The sequence below is a fragment of the Haliotis rufescens genome, unplaced genomic scaffold, assembly GCF_023055435.1.
Source record: "Haliotis rufescens isolate VD_foot unplaced genomic scaffold, xgHalRufe1.0.p SCAF_51, whole genome shotgun sequence".
Taxonomy (NCBI): domain Eukaryota; kingdom Metazoa; phylum Mollusca; class Gastropoda; order Lepetellida; family Haliotidae; genus Haliotis; species Haliotis rufescens.
Genome location: NW_025964235.1, coordinates 2092354 through 2117362, shown reverse-complemented (window position 1 = coordinate 2117362; position 25009 = coordinate 2092354). Strand labels below are relative to the sequence as shown.

General features: G+C 42.0%; 2 protein-coding genes across 4 annotated transcripts; one reads left to right on the top strand and one right to left on the bottom strand.

Moving 5' to 3' along the window:
• Positions 1-4: 4 nt before the first annotated feature.
• Positions 5-14146, top strand: LOC124126361 (photoreceptor outer segment membrane glycoprotein 2-like). The gene is made up of 4 exons (XM_046489784.2): positions 5-644; positions 5778-6006; positions 10773-10941; positions 11872-14146. The coding sequence occupies exons 1-4, from the start codon at positions 82-84 to the stop codon at positions 12195-12197; spliced, it is 1287 nt and encodes a 428-aa protein (XP_046345740.1). The 5' UTR covers positions 5-81; the 3' UTR covers positions 12198-14146.
• Positions 14147-15552: 1406 nt separating this feature from the next.
• LOC124126363 (uridine diphosphate glucose pyrophosphatase NUDT22-like) lies at positions 15553-25005 on the bottom strand. 3 transcript variants are annotated; one of them, XR_007218506.1, is made up of 4 exons: positions 24235-25005; positions 19860-20065; positions 17637-18801; positions 15553-17267 (listed from the first exon to the last, which is right to left on the bottom strand). XR_007218506.1 is itself a non-coding variant. In XM_046489786.2 (3 exons), exons 1-3 carry the CDS (start codon positions 24709-24711, stop codon positions 18603-18605), a joined length of 882 nt encoding a protein of 293 aa, XP_046345742.1. In that variant the 5' UTR covers positions 24712-25005; the 3' UTR covers positions 15553-18602. The 3 variants fall into 3 exon arrangements, 1 of the variants encoding a protein (XP_046345742.1); XR_007218507.1 differs by having other exon boundaries at positions 17973-18801; XM_046489786.2 differs by having other exon boundaries at positions 15553-18801.
• Between the last annotated feature and the right edge of the window lie 4 nt (positions 25006-25009).

Sequence of the window (25009 nt, the reverse complement as noted above, 5' to 3'; positions counted from 1 at the left end):
GCGACGTCATAAATGGCGGAAATTATTTGTTTCCGTTCGTTATGTTAGTGTTATGCTTGAAGTAAGATTTGCGGTGCTACCATGTGTGTGAGGTTCAAGTTTAGCGAGACTGTACGTGAGCGTATCTCCATCCTCACCGGAATCCTGCAGCTATTGCTGGCTTTGTTCGGCCTGACACTGATTTGTTTCTCCATCTATATGAAGGTTCGGATTGAAAGCAAGATGCTGTTGTTGGAGAGTTACAGTTCGGGCACGCTCCCGTATTTTCTCATTTCTGTCGGCTGTTTAATGTTTGTCATTCATTCGTTCGGCGCCAAGATATCTTTCGACTGCAGTTCAGTGGAAACCCGTGGACGCTTCCGGAATGTGTTTGTCTGTTTCTTTGTCACCCTCTGTGTTCTCAGCCTGATTGTGATGGCGGCAGGATGCATGTGCTTCGCTCACATGGGTATCATCCAAGACTCTCTCCACCAAGGACTGTACACGGCACTGAAGATGTACAAAAGCGACCAGGGGATCAAAGAGGCGGTGGACAGACTACAGCTTGACTTCCGGTGTTGCGCCAGCAAAACTTACAGAGACTGGTTCCATGTCAGCTGGATCAGCAACAAATACATCAACACGGAACATGAAGATATTAAAAAGTGAGACTATAGTTTAAAGACGTTTACTACAAATGTTCAAGTGAATTCATGCACAGCTCGGTAGGTAGGTCTACAAGACTAGGATGCTCTGGGTCAAATCAAATAAGTTATCATCTTTCCGAGGCAAGAGAGTTAACTGACTTTAAAAGTCCAGTTTCCACCCTTGCCGAGCTGGGCTGGAAGTCCTGGGCTCGATCGTAGCACCACCAGTGGCTATTACGAGTTATGCCCCTTTTAAGCCTCTCCTATGGACCAATCAGATTCCACCGCTCATATCACTTGAAACATAATGGTTTCACCCAGTCAAGACGATCTAATAGATAATCAAGATCTATATTGTGATAAAATGGTTCTTACATCGCGAAGTGCATCAAATCACGTGAGCATCTAGATTAAACCCCCCGCGTGTAGTCTGTGTAAGAAAATACTGAACTGCAGACAGCGTTCGGTAGAAACAATGGCGGCCTTCAAATCCTCGGGCTTCGACCGTAAATATAACGAACTGCGCATGCGTGGAACGTTTTTCACTTGACAACTTCCGGTTTGGGGACCCAAATACTTAAGTCTACCCAAAAACATGAAAAGATTTGGAAAATATCTGTTGACAACGAGTTGGCGGTGCACACATCCTTTGCAAATCCTACAATCGACCGAGATCTGCACGACAGTTTACGAACCGGATTTCGATTTGTTGCGCGATTTTGATTTGACCATGCATAGACTCGTTAGTCCAGCCAAAATGTAACTCCATAATTTCAGGCTAGTTCGGCAAGGGTGGAAACTGGACTCCCTTTAGAATACAGTACCACAACTTCTCGTGAGGACGATCTCTGCCGTAGGTCACATGTCTCTAAGACAAGCAACCAGTTTTAGTGAGAATCCGTCGGACGCGACCTAACCGACTGAGCTACGTCCACACTGTGAAACAAAGTGCAAATTTACCTAGTCATGCATACGACGTTACGGAACTGAACGAAAAGGGTGGAATAGGTGACGGACACTTACGAAGGTTACGGGTAGGCATGGTGTCTCGTGACTTTAGTCTACGGACACTTACGAATGATCCCGATGCCATTTGGCACACTCGTCCCATTCCGTAATCTTCAAGAAACCGAGTGGCGAAGAATGATCCGATATTGTGCGAACTGAAAACGGCTCCAGGCGTCAGACGTCAGACGTCGAACTCGCGAGCACGCATGAATGACATGGTATTTAATAAATCGTCGGGTGGATTTTGTGACAGAAAAGTGTGGTAGGGAAAAGGATGATGTGGATAATAGTAAGGAACGAGGGAGACATGTGCATGGCTAGTGACAACACAACGGTGTGTTCGCTTTTGAATCAGTACTGAAAAAAATGTAGCCGGTGAAAGTGGCTTGTGTGAATGTTCCAGGACAGTTTCCAGTAGCCAAAGTATTCGACACAAAACCATTTCATCCTTTTTACTCGACGTTTTTGTGTGAAGAATATTAGGAGCCGCTATAGAATTTATGATAGCCACTAAACGGGTAGATTTACCGAACCCTAATTATCGTAAAGGGGATCCAAGGGCTAAGGACAGAGTTCGGGTAATCTAATAGCCACTAAACGGGTACCTTACCCTAATGATCGAAAAGGGGTGATTAATCGTAAAGGGGATCCAAGGGCTGATAGAGTTCGGGGTAACCTACGCTAACACTGGCGACATTGATGTGTTCAGCGCCAATATAATATCCCTAATAAATTGCATTCTTGTGCATAATAATGAAAAATAATTAACCGAAAAAATAATATATGTATATTAGTTCTCATTTATAACCATTATAGCCACTTGAATTAAGAGAAAAACGAAATAAAATATATAATTATTTAAAAAAGTGCTTTCGTAAACTAGGGCTGGCTATAAAATGCGCCAGCGCAGGCTATATTTAGTAAAGAAATATTCAAAACTCTAAACACCGCTGGGCGTATTCAAAGACATTGCGTGTAGAGATGATAGATCACTGGGAGGAGCTTATGCACACTCGATGACCCCTGACGTCACATGGCATTGTTTTGCCGGTGTAACTTGCAACAAAATACTACAAATTACGTCATAGGGTATTGTCACGTGTTTGAAATGTTTGTGGTACTGTATTCTAAAGGTAGGCCACTGGACTTTTATAGTCAGTTAACTCTCTTGCCTCGGGAAGATAATCAAATATATTCTGGTAGGTACTCTGCATCGATTACATGACCGCGCGGCGACGTACTGAGCTCAGTCACAAATTATTAGTAGCGTAAAGACATTACTACCTTAGTCGGAGATTGATGATTCCACATCATAATGTCCATTACATCGGGTACAACTAGTTGTCTGCAATTAATTGTACGAACTGAAGTATACAACTCGACATTCACAGGGCGGCGAGTTGCATACAACTCGGATCTCGCGAGATCTCTCACCAAAAGCTTATGATTCACTACATTCCCATTGGAATCATGGTAGACGATTTAATTTTCAGACGCAAAGTTGTGAAAACTGAATGTGAATAGAGCATGTCCTATATTTCATACAACTCGCGTCCAACAAGTTGCATACGTCAAAAGTTGGCCCGACATGCCTGTTCCCACGATGCAATGTGTTGTATGCAACAAATTGTACCTAGCTAGTTGTACCGCGTGAATGCCCATTAAAGGCGCCGCAATTCACTTATCAGAGCGGGTCCCCTGTCTTTACAGGGCACGCCAGAAACCTATGCTCTGTTCGAATCCCGGTTCTCCTCGATTATGTTTCTAGGTTTGTCAGCACCATACCCGTGCTCGTGGGTTTCACCGAATGGTAAACATCAGAGACCTGCATCACTTCGTCATATATACTGAACCGCAAAAGAAACGCCACCCAAAGTAACATTGCATGAAAAGTTGTTATTTAAATATCTGAGTAAGTGTTGTCTAAAAAGTTTTCTAAAATTTAACATTACCTTGTCCGGAAAAATGAAATTTGATGATAAAAAAACAAAAGCAGGTGACAATAAAACCGATCGCCTCACGGCAACGGCCATGGTTACCCAATGCACGTGAGTTCCGTGCAAATTGAAATGCACATGCGTTCCCCCATTTCTTGCCCTATAAAAATCCACCCAGATCGGATAACATTCATTATCCCCCGCCCAACAAAGTTGGCGGGGGATATAGAAACGGGCTCCGTCCGTCCGTCCGTCCGTCACGTTTCGTTTCCGGAGCATAACTCAGAAACCGTTCAATATTTTTTCATGAAACTTTGCAGGTTTGTCAGGTACATGCTGAACTGGTGCCTTTTGCTACTTAGAAATATTAGAAATTTATATATTTTTACGTTTCCATGGCAGCAAGATGGACTTAGGTTCCAAACTCTTCTTTTTTGTACAATTTCCATGACAAGTTCCACCTCGGTTAAAAAAGGTAAGGGTTTGTTTAGATTTAATTATGTCATAAATTCTGTAACAGGGGCGGGGGATATAGCCACATTTGTTCGTTATTGAATTGCTACCACATGCCAAGACTGACAAGAAATCAGCGACACCAAGCCCTTGGACGATTAAAAACTGGACAAACCGCCCGGCAAGTAGCCAATGCATTTCAAGTCCACGTAAGGACCATATACAGGCTCCAGCAATGGTACCAGACCACCAACACTACAGATGACCGATCACGTAGTGGAAGACAAAGGGTCACCACCCGACCTCAGGATCGTCAGATTGTGCGACAGCATCTTCAAGATCGCTTTGTTACTGCTGCGGAAACTGCTCGACAGACCAAGGGGACACACCAGCGACACATTAGTGCGGACACCGTGCGTCGACGATTGACGAGCAGACACCTCCACTGTCACAGGCCACACCGAGGACCCATTCTGACACTACGTCATCGCCGGGACCGTCTTCAGTGGGCAACACAGCACCAGCATTGGCGCCACCAGCAGTGTAGAAGAGTCCTCTTCTCAGACGAGAGCCGTTACTGTATCTCAACAGCGGATGGCAGAGAGTCTGGCGACGCCGCGGGGAACGTTATTCGAATGCTTGTGTTGTTGAGAGAGGCTCATGGGGTGGTCCGAGCATCATGGTGTGGGTAGGAATTGGTCTTGCACAGAGGATCGGCCCTGTTCTCTTCCAGAACATCGGTCCAGGGAGAGGCATTGGTGTCACAGCAGCTCGGTACATTGATCAAGTCTTGAGACCACACGCCACACCTCATTTGGCACGTCGCCGCAACCAGCAGGATAACGCCCGTGCCCACACTGCGAGAGCAACAAGAGACTTCCTCCAGCAGAATGGCATCAGAACCATGCAGTGGCCGGCCCTCAGTCCCGATTTAAATCCCACTGAGCACCTGTGGGACGAGATTCGAAGACGGCTGAATGACGTCCGACCAAGGCCGACAACTGCAGCTGAACTGCGTCAGGCGTTCCTCAGAGTGTGGGCTCAAGTGCCTATGGCCTTCATCAACCGCCTCATCTATTCCATGTATCGACGTTGCACGGCAGTCATCAATGCACATGGCGGACACGCGAGATACTGACTTGTGATGCCATTGTCTCAGAGACTAGTGTTGTGTTTCACTTTAAGAACATTTGACACTTTAATTTCAACCTTGATCAGTTTTGTCAAGTTTCATCTTTTTAAATATATCTCAAATTAAGTTTACAGTGTTTGGACAAATAAGGTCTCTCATAAATATATCTATCCATGGTGACGTTTCTTTTGCGGTTCAGTGTATATATACAACTGAAAGGGACCAGTCTTAATTGACGAATCTTCCTTTCGACGTATTCCGTCATAGCAGTGTGACAGGCTCTGTGGCATATGCTTATTAGGATATTTACTTGCGCACCACCTATATAATTATTCATTTTTCTGCACTCCTACGTATGAATTAAATTGATGCATGGGAAATATAAAGCATACAGACTTGTGTATGTTGGCTAAATCTGAAGCTAACCTGACATAGCTGTGTTTTGGACACCAAATTTTCAGTGTTACGGCAACTGTTACGCCTTGTAACGTTTTGAAAACGTTTGCATTTTTTTGGTGCAAATCGAATTTTCAAGTGTATATTTTCGTTTGCCCGGCAATTTAGTGTACCTGCCACTCATATTCAATATGATGATACTTGATGCCAGAGACTTGGTTGCAGGAATATGCGAGACGGCGAGCTCATCACGGACAGTGTCCCCTTCAGCTGTTGTAGCGTGATGTCGCCTCGCCCGTGCATACACAATCACGTCAACGACAGCAAGGCCAACAACCACTATAGTGACGTCACACTCTACAAAGACGGATGCACGGGTGTCCTCGGGCGTTATTTCTCCGACACAGTGCTGACGCCGGCGGCCAATACAGTTTTTGTCGCATTTGGTGTTGAGGTGGGTAAAAGACACACTATTTAATGTTCTGTCAAGGGCCTCCATATAATTCGGTCACTGCTTCAAACACGCAATTAACACGCAATTAACAGCCAATCCCGTGTCTATTTACTTGATTTCCGCCCGGTATTGACATGAAAACCAGTGTGTTTTCACGTTATTCCCGACCTGTATTGACATGAATACCAGGTGGCGTGTTTTTGACGTTATTCCCGACATGTATTGACATGAATACCAGGTGACGTGTTTTGACGTTATTCCCGACCTGTATTGACATGAATACCAGGTGACGTGTTTTGACGTTATTCCCGACATGTATTGACATGAATACCAGGTGACGTGTTTTGACGTTATTCCCGACATGTATTGACATGAACACCAGGTGGCGTGTTTTGACGTTATTCCCTGCATGTATTGACATGAATACCAGGTGGCGTGTTTTGACGTTATACCCGGCATGTATTGACATGAATACCAGGTGGCGTGTTTTTGACCTTATTCCCTGCATGTATTGACATGAATACCAGGTGGCGTGTTTTGACGTTATTCCCGGCATGTATTGACATGAATACCAGGTGGCGTGTTTTGACGTTATTCCCGGCATGTATTGACATGAATACCAGGTGGCGTGTTTTTGACCTTATTCCCTGCATGTATTGACATGAATACCAGGTGGCGTGTTTTGACGTTATTTCCGCTCCTTAATGACATGAATATATACACTCTTTTAAAAAAGAAACGCACAGGTAGATTTTTCGTAAATTCATTGTACCTAATAAAGTCTATATATTTAATTTAATATCATATACTGAACAACAAAAGTTCCTGTGACATTGAATAAGATTTAATGAAAAGTTATGTTTTTTACCAAATCTGAAACAATTTCGGTTTGCAACAGATAAAAGACTACTGTAAGTGTTTAAATGGTTTAATTTGCCATACTGACTTCAGAAAATGCGTGTTTTCATAAAAAAAAACACATCAACATGCCAAAATGTCAATTTACAAATCAATAGCGTGTGTGTGTGCGATGCAAGCAACACATCTACGTCTCATGGAATGGACCAGGCGTCGCAAAAAGTCCTGTGGGGTATCGGTCCATATCTGCTGGAGCATGTTTCGAAGTTCCTGGAGTGTCTGTGGAACACGTGGTTGACGTCGAAGGCGCCGATCCATCTCATCCCACATGTGCTTGATTGGTGAGAGATCAGGGGAGCGAGGCGGCCAGGGGATGACGTTGTTTTGTTGAAGAGAATCCTGAAGAGAATACCACTATCAAACGGGTCCTATGTCTTGCTGTAATCCCACCCCATACCATAACACTGCCGCCCCCGAACTGATCTTCTTCCATGACACAATGATTGACGTAACGTTCACCTCGACGTCGGTACACTCGAATCCGTCCATCACTGTGGCTGAGGTGAAAACGAGAACTTGTCCCAACTGCATGGCCGTCCAGAGTAGACGCTGTCTGCACCACTGTAGACGTGATTGACGGTGGTTTCCTGTCAAAATGGGACGCCTGGCGGGTCTTTTGGCGACAATCCCTGCACATCTGAGGCGACGACGTACGGTTTGTGAAGATATTCGTCGAAGGCCAGGGATGCTTCTTGCAATCACATTTGCCTGCTATCGATTTCGTGGGTTGTTCGAATCAAGTTGTCTTGTCGATTATTGCTTATGCGTGGCCTGCCACTCCGAGGATGGTCTCTGACTGCATTCGTCTGTTGCCAACGTTGCCCTAAACACCAAATGGTGTTTCTGTGGACGTTAATTTGTCTTGCAACATCACGTTGACTCGATTCTGCTTCAAGCATACTAATGGCTCGCAGACGCTCATTTTCGGACAGGCGTGGCATTTCGTAATGTTGAATAATTGCGTAATTTTGTTGTTTTTCTGAGGTTTTTTTATCGAGCTCCTACAATTTCATATTTGTATCTATACTCAACAACAAAAGTTTCTGTGACACCAATATTTTGGTGTATTCTTCGAACAAATAAAGTTTGGTTTTCAATATAGTAGTACATGTATGGAATCAAGTCACAAAAACGCAACTGCTACAGAAAAGCATGCATTCCATGCAAAAGTTGACTTTTATGCAATCCCCATGCGTTTCACTACCCAAGAATGGGTATAAAAACATGTGCGTTAACGGGATTCCATATGCATTGTTTAGCATCGTACTGACAACAACCACTCAGAAAAACAACAAAATTACGCAATTATTTTGACAGGAAACCCCCGTCAAGCGCGCTGGACGGCCATGAAGTGGGGACAAGTTCTATTCACTGACGAGTTTCGTATCGTGTTCACCTCAGCCACAGCGATCGACGGATTCGAGTGTACCGACGTCGAGGCGAACGTTACGGCAATCCTTGTGTCATGGAAGAAGATCAGTTCGGGGGCGGCAGCGTTATGGTATGGGGTGGGATTACAGCAAGACAGAGGACCCGTTTGATAGTGGTAGAGGGAGATCTCAATGGACCTGTTGTTCTACCGTGTTTGCTTCGTCATGGCCCATGCATTACCTTTCAACATGACAACGCCCGGCCTCATATTGCTCGACGTGTTCAGGATTCTCTTCAACAAAACAACGTGAATGTCATCCCCTGGCCGTCTAGCTCCCCTGATATTTCACCAATCGAGCACATGTGGGGTGAGATGGATCGGCGCCTTCGACGTCAACCACGTGTTCCACAGACACTCCAGGAACTTCGAAACATGCTCCAGCAGATATGGACCGATATCCCACAGGACATTTTGCGACGCCTGGTCCATTCCATGAGACGAAGATGTGTTGCTTGCATTGCAACCAGAGGTGGACACACACGCTATTGATTTGTAAATTGACATATTGGCATGTTGATGTTTTTATATGAAAACACGCATTTTCTGAAGTCAGTATGGCATATTAAACCATTTAAACACTTACAGAAGTCTATTATCTGTTGCAAACCGAAATTGTTTCAGATTTGGTAAAAAACATAACTTTGCATTAAATCTTATTCAATGTCACAGGAACTTTTGTTGTCCAGTATATATTGACGAGACACCTGTCTATATTGACGAGACACGTGTATATATTTACGAAACACATATTTATATTGACGAAAAAACTGTGTATATTGACGAGCCACCCGTGTCTATTGACAAAACACCTGTGTATATTGACGAGACACGTATATATATTGACGAGACACCTGTTTATATTGGCGAGACAACTGTGTATAGTCACGAGATACGTGTATATTGACAGGACACCTGTGTGTATATTGTCGCAACACCTGTGTATATTGATGGGACACCTGTGTATGTTATAAGGGTAACGCTGTTTTTCAGGGCATTATCATTTGCAGTAGCCCGAGGTCTTCCATTAACTGTCCGACGAAGGACGGCAATTGAAAAGAGCGAGGGCTTCTGCAAATGATAATGCCCTGAAAAATAGCGTTACCGTTATTATTGCTAAAATGGAAAGATTTTTTTATCAAATAAAAAGTAACAACAATATCGGGTTTGAAACATTTACTGCAATCAACACGAATGTCACTGACCCACTTTTACAAATAGAACAAACATAGAACAAACCAGATGACGTCACTATTGAACGTGACGTCACCGATCCTATCCCATGACGTCACCTAACGACGGGCGTGATAATGGCCTGTCGTCAAGTAATATGAGGGCATTATCAAGTTACAGTGGCCCGCTCATATAACGGTAACGCTATTTTTCAGGGCATTTTCATTTGCAGGAGCCCGAGGTCTTCCATTAACTGCCCGACGAAGGAAGGCAGTTGAAAAGACCGAGGGCTTCTGCAAATGATAATGCCCTGAAAAATAGCGTTACCGTTATTATAGCTAAAATTGATGGAATTTGTTATCAAATAAAAAGAAACAACAATATCGGTTTTGAAACATTTACTGCAATCGACACGAATGTTACTGACCCACTTTTACAAACATGGAAACGTCATAGAACAAACCAGATGACGTCACTATTAAACGTGACGTCACTTTCCCTACCACACACCGTCGCACTGGTGACTCAGCATAACACCACTGCCACAGGCTAATTTGCATATCACGTGACCGGACTTTTCTCTTGTTTGTAAACAAACGCGCTTTTTCAGAAATCAGTATAGAATGGACTAATGCAAGTATTTGGGGGCGCTTTACATATTATTTTGCATAACTACATGTATATAGATATGCTACTACAACTGCGACAGTGCATGACAATATATATTTATGCATCAAAGTGACCGTGTCGCTAGCTCTCCGTTGGGCTTCGATGACAGCACGTGGAGCCGTACAACCAATGTAAACATAGGATAACTACGCAAAAACAAGTAGATTTTTACGTATTTGCATACTTTCTCAATGAAAGTTAACCATTCTTTGACATTTGTTTATGAAAATGTGTAGACTTGTCAAACATGAAACGGATGAAAAGCATATGCAATATCTTGAATGGACTGTGAAAGATGTGACGAATCGTCACATGGCGCTGGCCTGTGGCAGAGGTACTATGCTAGCTGGCTGCCGGCCGCATGGAACTCTGGGTAGGAGAGTGTTTCCCTACCCTATGACTCACCTAAAAACGGGCGTGATAATGGCCCGTCGTCAAGCAATATGAGGGCATTATCAACTGCAGTGGCCCGCTGATTTCTGATAACATGCGGGTGGTTTAATGATAATTCTATCCATTTTAGCTATAATGACGAAACACCTGAATATATTGACATGACACCTGTGTATATTGACAGGTGTTGGTCATCATCCTGTTCCGGTACCTGCAGACCTCCATCATCAGTGCGTGGGAGGAGGGGGATGATGCGGGCCCGGGGGATGCCTTCTGTATGGATGGCTGTTCCTTGCTGTGTTGTGATGGATCTGACCCCAACAGATACCTCAGAAAACGGGACAGAGATGCAGGTGAGCTTAACTTACATGTCTCCATTTGGTCAGCTCATTAGACTGACCAACACACAAGATGAAACTGGGGAGAGGAATTGGAACTTTTACGAAGTTGGTAAAGACAGGATAATCTAAGGGTGACAACTGGGCACCCAGGTGGGGCCATTAGTACCTTCAGATATGTCACCTATAGACCATTGGGAGCCCCAGTCGTCTAAGGTGTCAAAATTATATGTGTAGAGTTGCGTGCCTAAGACATGCCAGGATCTGCTGGTTTGTCTTGATAGTATGGATCTATGTGTTCATATGAATTTTCTGTAAGTCCATGGCTATCTGCTGACCCCAGGTTTGTTATGTCGATAGTCGAAAACGTTCAGTAGAAACACAATATGATTTCTCAGAACACGTTTTTTTTCATAAAAACTTTGAACCTCATCTGAAATGTGGAAGATATATTGATAATTGGTTGCCATATTGGATTATGCAAATTAGACATATTTCCCAAACTGGGATGGCTTAGGAATTTTAGTATGTTGTTTTTGGGACCTTGCAGAAATGCATTGTGGTGAAATAAATACTGTTGCAATTTGTTCCAAGTGAAAAAATGGTCTAGATTGCCTGGACTAATCTGCTGCTGACCCTTACATTAGTTTAGCCTATGAACCTGGTCAGGATCAACCAATGAAATACTGCAGTCCACAGTCCCTAACACTGGCAGGCACTGGATAACTGGTACCATGGTCCCTGGTGTGGCAGGTGTGGGGTAACCAAGTAAAGGATTCCTAAGATGAAAGGCATGGTCCCTAGAATGGCAAACTTAGGCTAAGCTGGTACCAGGGTCCCTAACAAGGCAATCAGGGTTTGAGGGATTGACGCCAAATATTCACCCGTATCAGGTAGTCATACTGTTTCTCTGATAATGCTGATGATGCTTTTCTGTGTCCACAGAGCTGGCTGAGGACTATGACACGAGCGGCGAAGGTGGTGCAGGAGGCGCCGGGGGTGGTGCAGGAGGGGCCGGGGAAGGGGGAGGACCTGGAGCCGGTGGTGAGGATGATGGAGCGGGCTCGTCTGAGAAGAAGAAAAAAGACCAAAAATCCAAAGGCAAAGAGAAGCAGAAATCAGATAAGAATAAGGATGGAAAAAATAAAAAAAAGAGCAAAGACAGTCCTAAGAAAAAACCCAGCCCCAAATCTGCCAAAAAAGGCGCAAAGAAAGCAAGCCCAAAGTCCAAAGGGGGTTTTAAGGGTAAAATGGGAAGAAAGCGAAAATAGATGTTGATCAAGAGAACCCGTTGCCATCGTCATTAATCATGCCATTTGAGCACATATACCACCTGGGTCGACATTGTCATAACTGCATGTTGAGCATATATACCACCTTGGTCGACATTGTTATAACTGCATGTTGAGCATATATACCACCTGGGTCACCATTGTCATAACTGCATGTTGAGCATATATACCACCTGGGTCGACATTGTCATAACTGCATGTTGAGCATATATACCACCTGGGTCGATATTGTCATAACTGCATGTTGAGCATATATACCACCTGGGTCACCATTGTCATGACTGCATGTTGAGCATATATACCACCTGGGTCGACATTGTCATAACTGCATGTTGAGCATATATACCACCTGGGTCGACATTGTCATAACTGCATGTTAAGCATATATACCACCTGGGTCACCATTGTCATGACTGCATGTTGAGCATATATACCACCTGGGTCGACATTGTCATAACTGCATGTTGAGCATATATACCACCTGGGTCAACATTGTCATAACTGCATGTTGAGCATATATACCACCTGGGTCGACATTGTCATAACTGCATGTTGAGCATTTATACCACCTGTGTCGACATTGTCATAACTGCATGTTGAGCATATATACCACCTGGGTCACCATTGTCATAACTGCATGTTGAGCATTTATAACACCTGGGTCGACATTGTCATCACTGCATGTTGAGCATATATACCACCGGGGTCACCATTGTCATAACTGCATGTTGAGCAAATATACCACCTGGGTCGACATTGTCATAACTGCATGTTGAGCATATATACCACCTGGGTCACCATTGTCATCACTGCAGGTTGAGCATATATACCACCTTGGTAACCATTGTCATAACTGCATGTTGAGCATATATACCACCTGTGTCGAGATTGTCATAACTGCATGTTGAGCATATATACCACCTGGGTCACCATTGTCATAACTGCATGTTGAGCATATATACCACCGGGGTCACCATTGACATAACTGCATGTTGAGCATATATACCACCTGGGTCGACATTGTCATAACTGCATGTTGAGCATATATACCACCTTGGTCACAATTGTCATGACTGCATGTTGAGCATATATACCACCTGGGTCGACATTGTCATAACTGCATGTTGAGCATATATACCACCTTGGTAACCATTGTCATAACTGCATGTTGAGCATATATACCACCGGGGTCACCATTGACATAACTGCATGTTGAGCATATATACCACCTGGGTCGACATTGTCATAACTGCATGTTGAGCATATATACCACCTGGGTCACCATTGTCATCACTGCATGTTGAGCATATATACCACCTTGGTAACCATTGTCATAACTGCATGTTGAGCATATATACCACCTGGGTCGACATTGTCATCACTGCATGTTGAGCATATATACCACCTGGGTCACCATTGTCATAACTGCATGTTGAGCATATATACCACCTGGGTCACCATTGACATAACTGCATGTTGAGCATATATACCACCTGGGTCGACATTGTCATGACTGCATGTTGAGCATATATACCACCTGGGTCACCATTGTCATAACTGCATGTTGAGCATATATACCACCTGGGTCGACATTGTCATCACTGCATGTTGAGCATATATACCACCTGGGTCACCATTGTCATAACTGCATGTTGAGCATATATACCACCTGGGTCACCATTGACATAACTGCATGTTGAGCATATATACCACATGGGTCGACATTGTCATGACTGCATGTTGAGCATATATACCACCTGGGTCGACATTGTCATCACTGCATGTTGAGCAAATATACACAACTCTTAAGTCACGGGGGGGGCACGGGTGGCCCAGTCGTCTAAGGCCCCGCGATTCGCTGTGCAGAGTTGTGTCCCTTGGGCATGCCAGAAACCTATGATTGTGGGTTCGAATCCCGGTTCGCCCCAATTATGTTTCTAGGTTTGTCAGCACCATACCCGTGCTCGTGGGTTTCAACGAAGTGGTAAACGTCTGAGACCTGCATCACTTCGGGCTTTCCTCCCACATTAAGCTGACACGCCGCGATATAACTGGAATACTGTTAAAAGCGGCGTTAAACCCAACTCACTCACTCACTCACTTAAGTCACGCCTCAGGGCGCTGGTGTAGCCTAGTGGTTAAAGCGTTCGCTCATCATGCCGAAGGCCTGAGTTGATTCCCCACATGGGCACAATGTGTACCATTTCTGGTGCAGTTATGTTGCTGGAATATCGCCTAGGCTGGCGTAAAACCTACTGGCTCACTCACTCACTCACACTTCTTGCAATTTGGCCATGACAATGCTCAGTCAGTTTCAGTCACATGCTGACATTCTCTACCAATACTCACACAATCTCCACTGCCACATCACACAGTAATCAGGAGAGTAACTGTGAGCTTGTTGATATGGATATACCTATAGATAAAATCAGTAATAAATTTTACCCTTAATATGTAGACTCAAGTATTGCCAAATAAACAGGTTGGAAGTCATCGTTGTCCTGTTAGTACATGCCCTGTGACCTCTCAGTAATAATGACCTTGACCTTGCATCAGAACTAGAACAAGGTCAACTCTTACCCCCAAGCATTGTCATGGCAGCTCATTGGAGGGGTTTAGATTCACACATAGCTCACACAGATCATGGGGGACTTGTTTCCTTGGCAGTTTTTGTTCCTGCTTGTAGCTTGTCTTCCACTTTCCTGCTGGCTCTGTAGACAGGCCAGGTAGCTATGCGTAACCATGGTAACTTGTGTTTATCTCCTCACTCTATTTCACACTCATTCAATCTCACATTAACTCAATCTAACTGTCTCACACTTACTGTATCTCACACACTCACTGTCTCACACTCATTCTTTCTCATACACACTCTTTCTCACATGCTCTCTGACACACTATCTCACCCATTTACTCTAGATCACACACTGTCTCACACTCACTGTCACACTCTCTCACACACACTGTCTCACACTCACTATCTCACACAGTCACATTCACACTATCTTACACACACACACACTATCTCACACTCACTGTCACACTATCTTACACACACACACTATCTCACACTCACTGTCACACTCTCTCACACTCACTGTCTCACACTCAGTCACACACACACACTATCTCACACTCACACACACACTGTCTCACACACAGTCACACACACACTATCTTACACACACACACACTATCTCACACTCACTGTCACACAAACACTATCTCACACACACTCTGTCTCAGACATTCTCATTTCTACAAACATTAATCATCTGTCTTTGGGAATTTCATCTCATGTGTCATATTTCTGAAAAACTGTCAACAAAATTTGTCAGTATGGTACGTTTTATTTATATGTATACATCCACGTAGAAAATAAATATATAATAATTCCAAAACATTAACAAGGTCCATGAAACACGTTGATGAAATGATCCCACAAGGTCCGTGACGTGATGATGAAATGATCCCACTAGGTCCATGACGTGATGATGAAATGATCCCACAAGGTCCATGACGTGATGATGAAATGATCCCACTAGGTCCATGACGTGATGATGAAATGATCCCACTAGGTCCATGACGTGATGATGAAATGATCCCACAAGGTCCATGACGTGATGATGTAATGATCCCACAAGGTCCATGACGTGATGATGAAATGATCCCACTAGGTCCATGACGTGATGATGAAATGATCCCACTAGGTCCATGACGTGATGATGAAATCGATCCACACAAACATTAATTTATAGCGATATATATAGATTACTTTTGAAATACACAAGTTGTAATATAAACAGTATCTAATGTGGTTGTGTGTGATAATTTATTTATTACTCACTTATCGAAATTGTAGGTTGAAATCTGATGTCACCGGTATAAAAGTGTGGTGTATGAATACAACATTCACAGCTGATGATTCAGTCAGGAACTGTCCTCTCAACAAGCAGCCTGGAAATAACGTGCAGCTTTCTCTGATATTGATTGCACGAAAAAATAAGATGCAGATTAAAAAAACTGTTAAGAACAGCATTAAGACAAACATATACGAGTTACAAATATTTACATTCAATGGAAGAATTTGGCTTCATAATATCAAACATGGTTCAGTGTTGTCATGGGAGCCTGGGGATGAATGACACCAAGATACAGGAAGTGACCCACATTAGTAAAAAACATGATATATGATTTGATCCACATGATTAAATTCCATGATACAGGAAGTGACCCACATTAGTAAAAAACATGATATATGATTTGATCCACATTATTAAATTCCACGATACAGGAAGTGACCCACATTACTGAGTCCACGATACAGGAAGTGACCCACATTAGTAAAAAACATGATATATGATTTGATCCACATGATTAAATTCCAAGATACAGGAAGTGATCCACATTACTAAATTCCACGATACAGGAAGTGACCCACATTAGTAAAAAACATGATATATGATTTGATCCACATGATTAAATTCCACGATACAGGAAGTGATCCACATTACTGAGTCCAAGATACAGGAAGTGATTCACATTACTAAATTCCATGATACAGTAAGTGACCCACATTAGTAAAAAACATGATATATGATTTGATCCACATTATTAAATTCCAAGATACAGGAAGTGACCCACATTACTGAGTCCACGATACAGGAAGTGACCCACATTAGTAAAAAACATGATATATGATTTGATCCACATGATTAAATTCCAAGATACAGGAAGTGATCCACATTACTAAATTCCACGATACAGGAAGTGACCCACATTAGTAAAAAACATGATATATGATTTGATCCACATGATTAAATTCCACGATACAGGAAGTGATCCACATTACTGAGTCCAAGATACAGGAAGTGATTCACATTACTAAATTCCATGATACAGTAAGTGACCCACATTACTGAGTCCAAGATACAGGAAGTGACCCACATTAGTAAAGTACATGATATATGATTTGATCCACATTACTAAATTCTATGATACAGGATGTGACCCACATTAGAAGAGTACATGATATATGATTCGATCCACCTTACTAAATTCCACGATACAGGAAGTGATCCACATTACTGAGTCCAAGATACAGGAAGTGATTCACATTACTAAATTCCATGATACAGTAAGTGACCCACATTACTGAGTCCAAGATACAGGAAGTGATCCACATTAGTAAAGTACATGATATATGATTTGATCCACATTACTAAATTCCATGATACAGGATGTGACCCACATTAGAAGAGTACATGATATATGATTCGATCCACATTACTAAATTCCACGATACAGGAAGTGACCCACATTACTGAGTCCACGATACAGGAAGTGACCCACATTAGTAAAAAACGATATATGATTTGATCCACATGATTAAATTCCAAGATACAGGAAGTGATCCACATTACTAAATTCCACGATACAGGAAGTGATCCACATTACTGAGTCCAAGATACAGGAAGTGACCCACATTACTGAGTCCAAGATACAGGAAGTGATTCACATTACTAAATTCCACGATACAGTAAGTGACCCACATTACTGAGTCCAAGATACAGGAAGTGATCCACATTAGTAAAGTACATGATATATGATTTGATCCACATCACTAAATTCCATGATACAGGATGTGACCCACATTAGAAGAGTACATGATATATGATTCGATCCACATTACTAAATTCCACGATACAGGAAGTGACCCTCATTACTGAGTCCAAGATACAGGAAGTGATCCACATTACTAAATTCCACGATACAGGAAGTGATCCACATTACTAAATTCCACGATACAGGAAGTGACCCTCTATACTGAGTCTAAGATACAGGAAGTGATCCACATTACTAAATTCCACGATACAGGAAGTGACCCACATTAGTAAAGTATATGATATATGATTTGATCCGCATTACTAAATTCCACCATACAGGAAGTGACCCTCATTACTGAAGTAAATGATATATGATTTGATCCACATTACTAAATTCAACGATACGGGAAGTGACCCATATTAGCAAAATGTACTTAATTGTAACTAACATAGAAATAATGGCAACCCGCAATGTGATCAGATGATCATATGTATGAAAAGTCCCTTGCATCAAAGTGCCAACATGAGATATTCCTCGCAGAGTACCTCATGCAGCAGTGTCCCATCATACATTCTGTATAGCTGCCATTGCAGACATTGTTAAACAACCTCACTCACTGTACAAGATGTAAATCTCTACAGCATGGTTCAAAATACATGTGTAATAAACACTATGACAGCAGGTTAGCTGTCTGTGACCTGAGGCAGTGAAGGAAGGCACATTCCAACTTGTTGCTAGACAACACCAGCCGAGGCGTGTGGGGCGACACTCATTGGACTAACTACTGTTTGTTAACCCGTAAAGAATGAAACACCCTTTGCCAGAAGGGGCCAGTTTCCCCCACAAGTCAGGATTCTTTGTTTTCAAGACAACAGCGTCTTCTAGAGGGAGCATCTTGATGCTGGTGGACTCGTCAGCCTCGGCCTGGCTGCCCTGCCGGTACCGAGACACCACCTCCTCCGACGTCAGACTGCACCTGCAGATAGACATCTTATGACCTCACTTCCTCTTCACATTTCACACTGTACAACACAGAGCTATAGATAGATAGGCTTTGGTTATTGGGGTATTTTACCCTATGGTTTGATATTGATTGGGTATCCACAATTTTCAGAGGGTATTCAAATATTCTTTACCCGCCTGTTTCTTGACATTTGGGTATTTTAACTTGAAAACCTGTTTCGTAACAATCCCCTCAAATCTTAAAAAACTATGTGAATAGTAGTACACCTGTCTGCATCTGCTTGTGGCTCCCTCTCCAGGAATCCATTTTTGTTTGCAAAACCTAGCATTGTGTGAAAGGCGCTTTAAGTCACCAATCAGCGACTGTTTAAGATACATGTACATTGACTTGGCACGATGTGCTTTTCAACTGGCATCTATCAGCATGGTTGTCACACAAGCTTTTCCAAATGTAACTGTTGTTAAGTGAATTTCGCGATCAACTGATACACAATCATTTTATCTAACAGTAGTAATATACGCAACCATTTTATATAATGGTTGTAATATATGCATTAATTTTATTTCATAGCGTATTTATAGTTTTTGTTGCGTATTTGATTTGTCAGCGTATTTCAGTTTATTTAATGTGTATTTTACGCAAATACGCAACTTATCTCAAGCTCTGCAGCAGATACAGATGTATACAATCATCACTCACTTGTAGCTTTACCCAAGGACAACACTATACATCTCCATACCTGACAAGAAACTCCATGCTGGGTCTGCCTGCACTAGTGGTGTTCCGAGCTTTACACAAGGACAACACTATACATCTCCATACCTGACACGAAACTCCATGCTGGGTCTGCCTGCACTAGTGGTGTTCCGAGCTTTACACAAGGACAACACTATACATCTCCATACCTGACAAGAAACTCCATGCTGGGTCTGCCTGCACTAGTGGTGTTCCGAGCTTTACCCAAGGACAACACTATACATCTCCATACCTGACAAGAAACTCCATGCTGGGTCTGCCTGCACTAGTGGTGGTCCGAGCTATACCAAGGACAACACTATACATCTCCATACCTGACAAGAAACTCCATGCTGGGTCTGCCTGCACTAGTGGTGTTCCGAGCTATACCAAGGACTTCAGGATCGGACAAGGATGACTGTGGCAGATTAACCTCATCCCGAATCTCACGCAGGATGGAGTCAAAGATTTCCTCAGTGACAGCTTGAGAATCCATGGAGGACACATCTATTTCCTCAAACGGTTTCTTCCCAACCAACTCCTGACAGACAACAGTAAACAGTACTTAAGTAGAAAATTTAGTCTACACCTTGATGAAATAACCGACATTAACTATGGTGAGAAACCTAAATCATGTAAAACTCGTTTTCATCTTACCTAATCCACCAGATAATGTCATTAATAGTTTTCAAAATAATGCTTTAACTTTGTTTGGAGAAATAAGCCCAGTAAGATAAAAAGGAACCAAATAATTTGTTGCACAAAAGACGGAGGATTCAAACTCCCCAAAATCAAAGGATTAATTCAAGCTCAAAAGTTGTCAATATTACAAGACAAGATCAAAATGGTGTGCCTTGTTTGAAAACAATATAACAAAGTCAAATTTGTTCGATAGAAAAGGAATTCAACTGTAACCAGTCAAAACCAAATATTCTCCCAAATAAAAGACGCACATTTTATTATAAGGAAGAGAATTGATGGATATCAACTTCCTCACAATAAAGAAGTTGACATCCATAAATTCTCTTCCTTATGTGTATCACTCCTAAATGCTTTTCAAAGACTTCACACTTTATTATTATCTTATTTTAGCTTGGTTTGACTTCGCTGAAGGTATTCTTTCAGTACACAATGAAGACATTCTCGGTCACATGACTTAGCACTACCACATCGGACTTGATAAGGAAAGTATATGTCATGAAAGATGCAACATACGGGGGTCCGGTTCATTAACGATTTAATAGATAAAAATGGCCATTTTCTTGCCTTTCCAAAATTCAAAGAGATTTATGATTCCAACACCATTTTTCTCAAATACTAATAAGTTCTGTATTAACATATTTCCAAACTGTGTCGTAACCTAAGACTGAACTCTCCTTCACTTCCACCCAATGTATTTCATCTACTAGCAGAAGACGAGGGGTCACGTCATCTCTACACAACATTACTTAAGCGTTGAATGTGTTTACTGTGTTGTCATACTTCCAGGACACCAATGCTGAAAGAACAGGGTGGGTTGCGCAGGGGCGTTCATAGCTAGAGGAAATTAAAATGTAAGCAATCATATTGCAGTACCTATTTTTCTTAAACCCTCATAACGTTTATCAAACACAAACACCAGCAGACTAGAGCAACATATCTAAAACAGATATCAAGAAATATCTTCACCACATTCTCTACATAACACATTTCAAGTACAAAACACTTTGATTATTGTGATCAAACCCAGATATCCTCATATAATATTAACTGTCATGGCAACAGAATAACCACTCTGCATTATCCCCAGATTCCATTTGGTGAAAATGGCAAAATGGCTGTGAACAATAAATCAATGCCCACTGAAAATCAGTTAATATGACACCAGGTGTTTGCGGGTAAAGGAATGTAACAAGCAAACAACAACAGCGGACAAACTCATCAACGACAATATTGGCACTGGTTGGCGGGTCAACCTGTATATTAACAAAAGATCATGTAACTATAACGAATGACTGCATATAGAACACACTAAAACACTTTTTAAAAATTTATTAATTTAATTTTTGTAAATATTTCACATTGTAAGCACTTGCCACTGCCATAACTGTGTCAGCAGGACTGTACACACGGTACACGGAGGCTGCCCACCTACGTTTTCTAGAATACAAAACCCAGCAAACAATGCAAGAGAATCAATCTCATTAAAATCAAATCTTTAACTCTGATATGACACCTCTCCTCGTGAAGATCTGACAAGAATCTAGGCAGTAAAGAAAGGAAGCTGACCTCTGATTGGCTTGAAAAAGCCATGCATCCTTCATTTAGATTCAGTGATCAATAATTCTTCAGGGTTCACATGACACAATATCATCTAGCCCTGATAGTGATAACTAAGGCTGGGACGGGTAACTCAGGTAACTCGGGTACTCGGGTCGGGTGGGTCATGAGTAGGACCTGGGTACCCAAAGGACTACCCGGACCTGTGGTTAGTCACGTGATATATTGTTTAATGACAAAAATTATCTAAAACTCTATGGTTACACTATAAGTCACTAATGTTCCCATTTCTTTCTGACAATGCACCCATTTATTCTGACTTTTATATGTTTGAATAAAGATAAAACTTCATGAAGTAAACTTCAGTGCATGCATGACCAGATCACTTTACACATATATCTAAATACATTTTGCAAGGGCTAAGGTCAAACGTTTCCAAATCAGACAGTTTGTACCTATCTCTAAATATCTACAGCAGGTACCCGGGTAGGGTCGGGTGGTGGGTACCTGGGTAGTAAATTTGGACTCGTCCCAGCCCTAGTGATAACACATTTAGGCTAGCAGGCTACTGCTAATTTCCACCCCTAATTTCTGTCCAAGCTTTACCAGATTTGGAGCATTCATACTTTGTGTGGCTGCCTTGTTCACAAATTTGGATGACCCATACATAAATCTGGATGATCTGTACACAAATTTGGAGGAATTGTACCCATATATTTTCATATTCAATCATTATTTGTTGCATTTGAAACGAGCTGGTATTAAAGCAAGTTGTCCAAAACCAGACTGGGTTAACCAGTACAGACCATAAAAACATCATTTATTAACAGCACATTGAAACATTTGGAGCACATTTAATTCAATAAACTACAGACAATCATTCCTCATACATTTGAACATTCAATCCAACTCCAAGAGTGCTATGCTGATTGGGACAAATGGTGATTACCCTTTAGATGAAGCACCACATAACACATTCAGCATCCCCCACAAGCAGCTGACACTCATCTCGGACCTCATGGAGAGTATCCCTTAGACAGAGAAATCCTCCAACACAAGCTGGTCCAAATGTGCGGTGGTGCCAGCTTTTGCTGACACCGTCGCACGGCAACCCACGTTCACTTTCACGGGTTCGAATCATTAAGTTGATTAGGTACGGTGTTACCCAACATTTGTGTGTGAGTCTAATATACTAATATACAAGGTACGAATCTGTGGATACAGGTTATCTAGTTGATAAGATACAGGTAGGCACAGGTTATCCAGTTGATTAGATACAGGTGGGTACAGGTTATCTAGTTGATTAGATACAGGTGGGTATGAGTTATCCAGTTGATTAAATACAGGTAGGTACAGGTTATCTAGTTGATTAGAGATACAGGTAGGTACAGGTTATCTAGTTGATTAAATACAGGTGGGTACAGGTTATCCAGTTGATTAGATACAGGTAGGTACAGGTTATCTAGTTGATAAGATACAGGTAGGTACAGGTTATCTAGTTGATTAGATACAGGTAGGTACAGGTTATCCAGTTGATTAGATACAGGTAGGTACAGGTTATCAAGTTGATTAAATACAGGTGGGTACGAGTTATCCAGTTGATTAGATACAGGTAGGTACAGGTTATCCAGGTAATAAGATACATGTGGGTATTGGTTATCCAATGTGTGAAAGAGTCTAACAAACTATACAAGGTACAGGTTGTCCAGTATTCATTTAACCTGTTTCATTGCACATTTCAAAAAATATTGTAAATAACATGGTAAAATGATAAGATATTCACGCCAATAGTTTGATTTTCAAGTACTGTGTTTTGTGAAAAATGCATTATCAGACAACAACATAATCTACACAAATATGTCCAGACAGATTTCTCAGAGTGACCATGCTATTTAAAGGGAGATGACTGTCCATTCACCTTTAGTCTGCAATGGGCTCAGAGAGACAATGTGTGTCTGAGGTTATCCTTGGTGCTACTACAATGACGCTCACAATTTAATGTTTTGCAAGTTACCATGGTTACAATACGAACTATTTCATCCTCACAAAGAGCTTGTAGTCATTATTTGAAATGAAATTCACAGTTTTTAGTTTGTGGAACATTAAATGGTAAAGGAGGTCTAAGACACTGAAGGCATGAGGACAAGGTGCAGACAAAATGGCTGTCCAAGCAAGTCTGAGTCATGCTGTTGAAACACTGCCTTTTCTGCACACACAAATCTTGTGATGTACATCAATCTCACAATACTCGTTATATTTCCGGATGACCCTCCCCAATGTCCTTGTACATTTCTTTCATGAAGACTTCTTTTGCAATAAAACAATTAGATTTGCATTGACAAGGATGGATACGAAGCTTTATCTTTACCCGTTCTAATGCATTTTCAATAATTGCTTGTTTTAAGTACAAAAAGAGTGTTACTGCTAGCTAGCGCATCAATGTGTGTATACCTCAGGCTCTGCATGTCCACCTGGGACGTCCCACAGACCAGGAGCCTCGCCACAGTGTACACTTCTCCTCAGCAGGATCACACGATTATCACTTGTCAGTACAAACGACCCGACGCCAAGAGGATCTGACAGGTGCACCTGAGGGTTGTTACTTTGCTGACGACCCACAGTTTGGTATTGCCCTACTCTAGGAGACCAGTTGCTCCCTATATATTCCTTGTAACACGTTACCCCGAGATTTAACGTTAGTATGTCGCCATGAAACGATACAGAATCTATCCTGAACTTGGTACCATTATACAACTTCGGGTTTTTGGACACTCGATCACTCCATACAAGTTCAAGATCGTTTTCCATTGCTTCAGGAAGTTTTGTTCGGTTGTACGTTTCAGACATAATCACTCGCACTTGAGAACGTGATACTAAATTCGACCGACACACATACATGATTTCAATATCAGGATCAAAAGCTGCCATTTTCGGATGATTGTGGGTGAAGTTTATCTTACACACGTGTCAGTTCCCGGTTCATAAAAATTAATGTAAACAGAGGAAGTCAATCACATGTGTTCTGGGAAACGGATATTTACTGGTTCCGCTGTTGGTACGCGCAAATGTTTTTAAGCGTTTGTAGACAGTGGCCCAGTGAAAAGATAGTATACAAAACTATTCTCAGTTTGCGACAAATTGATTGTTATTTTTGGCAATTATCATCAGTCTTTCTGCATGGATATTTGTCAATCTCTTTAATTTCTTAATTTGCATTATACATGTC

What these genes read in the sequence shown, in the direction of transcription:
- LOC124126361 (XM_046489784.2), top strand. Translation starts at nt 82, where the DNA reads ATGTGTGTGAGGTTCAAGTTTAGCGAGACTGTACGTGAGCGTATCTCC. An exon ending in GAACATGAAGATATTAAAAA is followed by an intron (nt 645 to 5,777) that starts GTGAGACTATAG and finishes ACTTGGTTGCAG; the next exon opens with GAATATGCGAGACGGCGAGC. An exon ending in TTGTCGCATTTGGTGTTGAG is followed by an intron (nt 6,007 to 10,772) that starts GTGGGTAAAAGA and finishes GTATATTGACAG; the next exon opens with GTGTTGGTCATCATCCTGTT.
- LOC124126363 (XM_046489786.2), bottom strand. Translation starts at nt 24,711, where the DNA reads ATGGCAGCTTTTGATCCTGATATTGAAATCATGTATGTGTGTCGGTCG. An exon ending in GTGGACATGCAGAGCCTGAG is followed by an intron (nt 20,066 to 24,234) that starts GTATACACACAT and finishes GTTGTCTGTCAG; the next exon opens with GAGTTGGTTGGGAAGAAACC. An exon ending in AGCATGGAGTTTCTTGTCAG is followed by an intron (nt 18,802 to 19,859) that starts GTATGGAGATGT and finishes GTCTATCTGCAG; the next exon opens with GTGCAGTCTGACGTCGGAGG.